At 41.1% G+C, this 9,006-nt stretch overlaps 1 protein-coding gene across 1 annotated transcript in view; it reads left to right on the forward strand.

Moving 5' to 3' along the window:
• The window catches only part of ICAM5 (intercellular adhesion molecule 5), a 28,791-nt gene extending 20,637 nt beyond the window's left edge, over nucleotides 1-8,154 (forward strand). The window contains exons 10-12 of the mRNA XM_087956917.1: nucleotides 103-345; nucleotides 6,250-6,513; nucleotides 7,269-8,154. Coding sequence (XP_087813043.1) covers nucleotides 103-345; nucleotides 6,250-6,513; nucleotides 7,269-7,486 — 725 coding nt within the window. The 3' untranslated portion in view covers nucleotides 7,487-8,154. The remainder of the gene's footprint in view (nucleotides 1-102; nucleotides 346-6,249; nucleotides 6,514-7,268) is intronic.
• The last annotated feature ends 852 nt before the right edge of the window (nucleotides 8,155-9,006 follow it).

The raw sequence follows: 9,006 nt of genomic DNA on the forward strand, positions 1-9,006 counted from the left end.
TGAAGTACAGTGGCCATCTGTGAAGCAGGTTGACAGCAGCTGTTAATTACCTATGCGTAGTTTATATATGTCAGGAAATCCTTGTCCCTCAATTTGTTGCAGCCAAACCCAAAATGGATGAATTGAGCTGCCCAAGCAATCAAACCTGGTTGGAAGGGACTCTGCAGTCTCTGGCCTGTGAAGCAAATGGGATTCCCACACCACTTGTCTTGTGTGCCAAGGAAGGAACGACTGGAGAATTCTACAGAGAGCAGAATGTCAGCAGGAATGACTCTGGCTTCTATGAGTGCAATGCTACTAATGGCCATGGAACAGAGAGATGGAGGGTGAACGTGGAAGTGGAATGTGAGTCATCAGTTCATTCAGTGGCTTCATGGTGAACATCCATAAGATCTGTGCCTGAAGAGAGATGAGGTGGTACCCCCAATTCTATTCATCTCCAAGAGTTCATAAAATTCCTTAGTTGGCCATTATTATGCTAGAAATTACTGAAGGAAAAGAGAGGGGAAGCTGGATGTACATGTGGGGGAAGAGCAACCCTTTTCACCCAGTGCAAGCTTCTAGAAAGAGTATTACCCCCTTATCTACATTCCAGGAGCACCTACATATCTGTAAGACCAATACTGTGTGACTGACTGAAGGATATGTGAGGAAAGCTCATTATATCTCTTCCTCTCACCCCAGTGAACATCAATCTCCTCCTTGCACACTCTTCTTTTCATTTGCCAATGTATCTTCTTGTGAGGAAAATCTAAATAGGAGACTGTCCTAATGCCGTCCTTTCTTGGAGAGCAACTAAGGTGCGCCATGGTGGCACAGTGGTTAGAATGCAGTATTGCAGGCTACTTCTGCTGACTGCCAGCTGACTGAAATTTGGCAGCTTGAATCTCACCAGGCTCAAAGTTGACTCAGCCTTCCATCCTTCTGAGGTGGGTAAAATGAAGACCCAGATTGTTGGGGGCAATAAGCTGACTCTGTAAACTGCTTAGAGAGGGCTGTAAAGCACTGTAAAGCAGTATATAATTTTAAGTGCTATTGCTATTGCCACAAAGAAAGCAAAAAGCATGCCCATTAGAATCAGAACCTGATTTATATCTTGCCCCATGATTATAACTGGTTGGCAATCATTTCTGGAAGCCAGAAATTGATGTGGTCCTCTTCTATCAATCTTCTGCTCAACCTGCAACCAACCTGTATCTGCTCCAGTTCAAAAGTTCACCTCTTCTGAAGTGGTCCTCTCCATTTGGGCTGAGAAGTAGGGACAGCCTAAACCCAGCAGTTCATTGGTTCCTTTGTAGAGAAAAGATAACCTCTTTGGCTGAGCCAATATTGAGCTCTCATGTATTTTAGATCTTTCCTTTATGTTCAGTGCTACAATAGTAAAATCAGTAAAATTCCTGCTTTGTAATCCAGATGTTGTGGGTTCAAAGTGCAACAGAAGCTTATTCTGGTTTTCTCCACCTCCTCTTCTTTCTGCACACTCACCTTTTCTATTTTTTTCTCTTTTGTCGATAAAAGCAATTCTACTCTTTCACTTTAAACACACTCTATTCTTTCTAGTCACACAAAATAGCAGGCAACCTGTTTTCAAACAGCCCAAATAACTATAAGTGGTTTGTGGGCTCGCATGGCGGGTTTCTGTCTTTAATACTTTAACCTTGTGAAAGTTGTGAGGTTGTACAGGAGATGAGTGGTTTAACAATATGATAAATAAAATAAATTTTGTAAATACACACTTGTGTGTGTGTATACACACAAATGTGTATTTACAAAGTTTATTGTACACACACGTGTGTGTATATGAAATGCATATAAATATTGTACATATTATATATACCAAGGAAGAGCTGCACACAGGGAAGAGGGTTATTGGCCACTATTTTCTTGAAAGGGAAGAGTGGGAGGACACAGCAGGAATGTATTATCCAATTTGACTATGTAGTAGTTTGCAATTCAGACTTTGCCAACTATCAGCACATCTTCACTCCGGATAGGATTTTCTTAGAATGGCTTAGAGTCAAGTGAGCAGTAAGTGCAAATATGCCCTAGATCTATGGATTTCCTGGCTTACTGTATTCCTGCTTAGAGGTTTTAGCACAATTGGTGCAGTCAACTTCTCTCAATACTATCCCAAACTGAGAAGGAATCGGTTTCTCTAATGCTTATCACTTCCTATGCATGGCCACTTGGACTCCAAAGACCATGTGAAAAAATATCTGTTCTTTAAACCTTGTTCCCAAGTTCCAGTAGAAAGAGAAATGTGAATCACTCAGATGTGTTTTCTCTATTATACTTGCTCTTACATAATAGCCATTTAAAGTTATTGTTATCTGTCATCTTGTATTTTCAGGCTAAATCTGAAATCTTAAAATGTAATTTTCCAAACAACCTAAGAACAGCTTCCCAGGAAAAAGTTGTTTGATTATTTCTTTAATGCCTTTTCTCCATAATCTGACTTGAAATGTTTTTCTGTGTTGATGCTTTCTGAGCTTTGTTGTTTTCCTGCAGATGACTCAGTTTTGTTTCAACTACTTTATAGGTCAAAATGCTACTAAATATTTTTAGATGCTACTTTGAAATTCATTTAAAATCAGTAAAATAAGAACATGAGCTTTCTAAGTAATGACTTGATGGCACTCAATCAATCAGTCAGTCAGTCAATCACAATTTTGCTTCCCTTTTCTCCAGCCCTGTGTGAGGGTTTTCTTTTTCAGTGCTAAAATCCTAGCATCTTGATTCAAAGCCTGGGCTTCAGAAACCCAAATGCACAACAGCAAAGAATTAGTTTTTTGTATCTCAGTTGGCATCCAGAATTCTGCAGCCCAAATCCTCCTTAATTTTACTCTTAAAGCTATGTTGGGAAAAGAGGCTTGAAAATAATACACTGCTCAAAAAAATAAAGGGAACACAAAAATGAGACATCCTAGATCTGAATGAATGAAATATTCTTATTAAATACTTTGTTCATTACATAGTTGAATGTGCTGACAACAAAATCACACAAAAATTATCAATAGAAATCAAATTTAGCAACCCATGGAGGTCTGGATTCGGAGTTACACTCAAAATTAAAGTGGAAAAAAACACTACAGGCTGATCCAACTTTGATGTAATGTCCTTAAAACAAGTCAAAATGAGGCTCAGTAGTGTGTGTGGCCTTCACGTGCCTGTATGACCTCCCTACAATGCCTGGGCATGCTCCTGATGAGGTGACGGATGTTCTCCTGAGGGATCTCCTCCCACACCTGGACTAAAGCATCCCCCAACTCCTGGACAGTCTGTGGTGCAATGTGGCATTGGTGGATGGAGCGAGACATGATGTCCCAGATGTGCTCAATTGGATTCAGGTCTGGGGAACGGGCGGGCCAGTCCATAGCATCAATGCCTTCATCTTGCAGGAACTGCTGACACACTCCAGCCACATGAGGTCTAGCATTGTCGTGCATTAGGAGGAACCCAGGGCCAACCGCACCAGCATATGGTCTCACAAGGGGTCTGAGGATCTCATCTCGGTACCTAATGGCAGTCAGGCTACCTCTGGCGAGCACATGGAGGGCTGTGCGGCCCCCTAAAGAAATGCCACCCCACACCATTACTGACCCACTGCCAAACCGGTCATGCTGGAGGATGTTGCAGGCAGCAGAACGTTCTCCACGGTGTCTCCAGACCCTGTCACGTCTGTCACATGTGCTCAGTGTGAACCTTCTTTCATCTGTGAAGAGCACAGGGTGTCAGTGGTGAATTTGCCAATCTTGGTGTTCTCTGGCAAATGCCAAACGTCTTGCACGGTGTTGGGCTGTAAGCACAATCCCCACCTGTGGATGTCGGGCCCTCATACCACTCTCATGGAGTCTGTTTCTGACCATTTGAGCAGCCACATGCACATTTGTGGCCCGCTGGAGGTCATTATGAAGGGCTCTGGCAGTGCTCCTCCTGTCCGTCCTTGCACAAAGGCGGAGGTAGCGGTCCTGATGCTGGGTTGTTGCCCTCCTACAGCCTCCTCCACGTCTCCTGATGTACTGGCCTGTCTCCTGGTAGCGCCTCCATGCTCTGGACACTACGCTGACAGACACAACAAACCTTCTTGCCACAGCTCGCATTGATATGCCATCCTGGATGAGCTGCACTACCTGAGCCACTTGTGTGGGTTGTAGACTCCGTCTCATGCTACCACTAGAGTGAAAGCACCGCCAGCATTCAAAAGCGACCAAACCATCAGCCAGAAAGCATAGGAACTGAGAAGTGGTCTGTGGTCACCACCTGCAGAACCACTCCTTTATTGGGGATGTCTTGCTAACTGCCTCTGCTTTCCACCTGTTGTCTATTCCATTTGCACAACAGCATGTGAAATTGATTGTCAGTCAGTGTTGCTACCTAAGTGGACAGTTTGATTTAACAGAAGTGTGATTGAGTTGGAGTTACATTGTGTTGTTTAGGTGTTCCCTTTATTTTTTTTGAGCAGTGTATTATTAAGACGTTCTTCCAAAGTTTGGTGGCACCACTGGAAACACCACTGTTTAAAATTGGTTCAAAGTAATGGAAATTTTGTATAAATTCCACTTCAGGTCTCCTGCCTGGGCAGCTAGAAGACTTCCAAGGTCCCTTCCAACTGTGTTATTCTGAATTCTGAATACCACAGAAAATATTCCTTTATAGGGGGCGTGCATAAGCACACCAGCGTGCCTACCATCCCTGTCCTATTGTTCCCATTTATTCATACTCATTTACTATGTACGGTATACCTGCTTATACTTATATGTTTATATATTATGTTCATACTTATACTTGTTTTCTCATACTTGCTTGACAAATTAAACTAAATAGCTAAATAAATAGATTCATCACTCTCTATATACAATATTAATGGAGAAGAAGGAGGGTATTCTGAGTTCACAGATCTGAGCTGCAAAACTCCAAAACAATCACTATATGCAAGCCAAAAAGTTTTGATATCTTTATGCTGCCGGGTCTGAATGTTTACAGCCTAGATCAAAGCGCCCTAACGTTCTCTTTCTTTCTGGAACAAGCAGTTGTGCTACATTTTAGCTGTGTATCATGTCTGTGTTCAAAACTCCATCTAGTGGTCATTTGCTGTTTATTTTATTTTATTTTATTTGGTTTGTCAATCACTTACAAGATAATAGGTATAAGTAAAAACATAGTTATGAATACATGGATACATATAAGAAAAATAAAAAAAATAAAACAATAGGACAGGGACGGTAGGCACGTTGGTGCGCTTATGCACGCCCCCTACAGGCCTCTTAGGAAAGGGGTGAGGTCAATAGTAGACAGTCTAAGGTTAAAGTTTTTGGGGTTTGGGGAAGAAACCACAGTGTCGGGTAGAGTATTCCAGACATTGACTACTCTGTTGCTGAAGTCGTATTTCCTGCAATCAAGTTTGGTGCGATTAACCTTGAGTTTGTATCTATTGTTTGCTCTTGTATTGTTATGGTTGAAGCTGAAGTACTCATTGACTGGTAGGACATTGCAATGTATGATTTTATATACTATACTTAGATTGGACCGAAGGCGGTGTAGTTCTAGGTTTTCTAGGTCTAGAATTTCGAGTCTGGTGGCATAAGGTATTCTGCAACGAGTAGAGGAGTGGAGAACTCTTCTGGTGAAATATTTCTGGACTTTCTCAATTGTGTTAATATCAGATAGGTAATTTGGGTTCCAGACTGATGAACTGTATTTGAGTATTGGTCTAGCAAATGTTTTGTATGATCTAGTTAGTAGTGTAACATTACCAGAGAAAAAGCTACATAAGATTAGGTTAACAACTCTTAATGCCTTTTTGGCTATGTAGTTACAGTGGGCTCTAGCACTTAGATCATTAGAAATGAGTACTCCAAGATCCTTGACAGAGTTGGATCATCAACAAGGTCTTGACTATTCAGCCTGTATTTTATTTTCTGATTTTTTTGCCAATATGTAAGACAGAGCATTTTTTTGTTGAGATTTGAAGTTGCCATTTGTTTGACCATTCTGATACATTCTGATACATGCTGTTCGTCTGACTTTTTCATCCCAGATCCAGTAGCCCCTACAGCTGGATGCTTTGCAGATCTCAATATCAACTTGTCTAGAAGCATTGCAATGCTATCTATTTATTTGTTTGTTACTTTGTTTAACAAAGTGTATAGCCTACCTAACTCAAGAGATTAAGATAGCCGGAGAAGACAGAGAAAAAAAAATGAGTGCCTTTTCCTGGAAGAACTGAACACCCACCATTTTTGTTTCCAGACAGGCCTGCTATTGTCATTCTATCAGTCAGTGGTTCTTTACCCATTAGAAGGGGAGAAAACATTACCATCACCTGCCAGGCAGATGGGTCTCCAGCTGCCAGCTACACTTGGAGGTTGCCCCATGCCTCCAACGTCATCTTTCTTGGTAATAACAGCACAGCAATAATTGTCCATGCAGATGGACAGAACAATGGTTTGTATGAGTGTACAGCAAGCAACAGGCATGGACAGCAACACAGCCAGATAGAAATCCAGGTGGAAGGTAAGACCGGATGCTACACAAGCTTTGAAAAATGCCATTAGTAATGACATTTTATTTGTAAAGAGGACAACAGGATAAAGCAGAACTGGGACAGCTTACAAGCTCTCCTTTTCTTCCCTAAGAACAAAAACCCATTATCAGGAGTTAAGTGTGAAATAAGGCTTAGTAAGAAAGTTGGGCGTATGCTTGGTATAAAGAAATAAGCTTCAGATAGGAAGATAAAGCAACTGAAAGGGAGAATACTAATTATGTAAACCCACCACCATTGTGCTAATGCTTCTGTCTGCAAACATCCTGGTTGGTTTTCTGTAAAAATAAATGCAAAGTATACTTATATCCATGTGTCATATATCATCTCATTTAGGGGTGTCCAAACTTCGCAAATTTAAAACTTGTGCACTTGAACTCCCAGAATTCCACAACCAACCACAGAGAATGAACTTTCAAAATAGCTGAACCATAGATAAAATTTCTAACTCAGCGGGACAAAAGAGAACCGGCTAAGTCGTTTAACATTTCCGATGAAACATTCCATATAAAGCGAATTTTCAAAGGAAGGAAGGGTTGTCAATGTCTTTTTTTTCTCAGTAAAAGGCCGTGTGAAATTTTGAAAAGAGCAAGTTGAAGCCTGCCCACACGGGCTTATATGTTTTTCAGCAGGGTCAGGTTAGTTTTATGAAAAGCGGCCACTACTTAAGAATTATTTTTTGTAAGCCAAAAAGCTGCTAGCTAATCATATGCTTCCTCTTTTACAGATCACTGGCTATATATTATTGTCATTGTGGCAATTGCTGGTGCCACCATGCTGGTCCTGGGAGGAATGGCCGGGGTCATTTATTACCTCAAATCCACGGCCTGTAAAAAGGGGGAATACAACGTCCGTGATGCAGAGAATTCTACTGAAGCCACTTTCCTAAATCGGGAGACGCCTTGTGATATTGACATCTATGGCATACAGCTCACCAGAACCTGAACAATCCCAGGCAACCACTCCTATCTGCCTCCCCAGATAGGGTCCAAGGAAGGTAAATGAAAGAACAACCGGTTTCTATACCATCCACTCATATCTTTCACTATCTCGGCCTTTGAAGGGAGGGTTTTGGCACTGTATAGTTTTCTATTTCACTCTGCAGTGTATTAACAGACAAATGACTGTCCCATGGTTGACCAGGGGCAGCCAATTTTAGTGTGTCAGGTTCTGGACCAGCCCACATGGCATTTTCCCAGACTAAAGCCTGAAAGCAGCCTTCATTTTTCCAGATATCATTTTAAAGTACTTCCTGCAGTTGGAAATATGAAATGAGTCCATCGCCTTTTGAAAATGTTGTATCGGAGGGACTGACTGGTCTTCTGTTCTGGGGCATGGATGTTAATTCTGGCAGTAAAATTCTACAGATTCACTCTTCTCTCCCTAGTTGATTTGGTGCCTTGCCAAGGTGGGAGACATCAACTTTGGACCATAAGTTTGGAGTCATATTTGGAGCGGATGTAATGTTTTTAAGACAAGACAAAGACTATACTTTAAAAAGAAATATGGAGGAAATTAATCTTAATAGAACATGGAATAAATACAATTATGAACTGATATACAGAGAATTATGAGAACTACTCAAATTGTTATTGTGGGGCAACTCCTTAATGTAGAAGACTGTAACCTTCCATTTTAATATAACTAAGATGGTAACTGAAGGGAGGGAGGGAGGGAGGGGGGAGGGAGGGGGAGGGAGGGAGGGAGGGAGGGAGGGAGAGAGAGAGAGAGAGAGAGAGAGAGAGAGAGAGAGAGAGAGAGAGATCAAATGAATTGAGTTTAAATTCATGCCTTATGGATTTCGTTTGATATATAGTATTGGATGTCAACCTCCATAATTCCATACCAGCAAGACCATTGGCAGGCAAGTTATGAAAATTGAAATCCAGCACCTCTCAGGGCATAAGATTGGAGTAGGCTGTGAAGCATCACACGTCTAAAAAGAACCATGCTTATTACAATTATCTTTTATTCTTCATGGGATCAAAATAATCTATTAATTTAATTCTTTTCTTTTAAGGCCATTGCAGGTTCAGCTTCCAGGCTACTAGAAGCCTTTAGGGAAGAAGAACAGGTGTTTATCTATAATTCTGATTTTTCTTGGAATGCATTCTGTGCATTCACATAAATGAAATCCAGAGCCTCTACAAAGCCCCTTTCTTTGCTTAAGTCACATGTCCAATGAATTTCCTACATCTCTTCCATTCCTTGAGTCAGTGAAGGTGAGCATCATTCAAACTAAGTAGAGCTAAGTGAGTGGATAGTAATTGTGTGAATGCATAGGTGGCTATTTAAAGAATCACAGTTAAATATAAGCAATTTGTTTTCCTTTTTGGAGCAGGAAATGGTAGTCTTGGGACTTTATAAGAAATGGAAAAATATCAACCTATACTTATCAAAGATGGGGCAAGTCATCAAAACACAACAAGCAAACAGGATCAAGAAAGATTCTTATCTTGCTTAAG

Source organism: Notechis scutatus, chromosome 2, assembly GCF_049901735.1.
Source record: "Notechis scutatus isolate UNSWTSFEM ecotype Mainland chromosome 2, rNotScu1.2, whole genome shotgun sequence".
In the NCBI taxonomy this organism is placed as follows: domain Eukaryota; kingdom Metazoa; phylum Chordata; class Lepidosauria; order Squamata; family Elapidae; genus Notechis; species Notechis scutatus.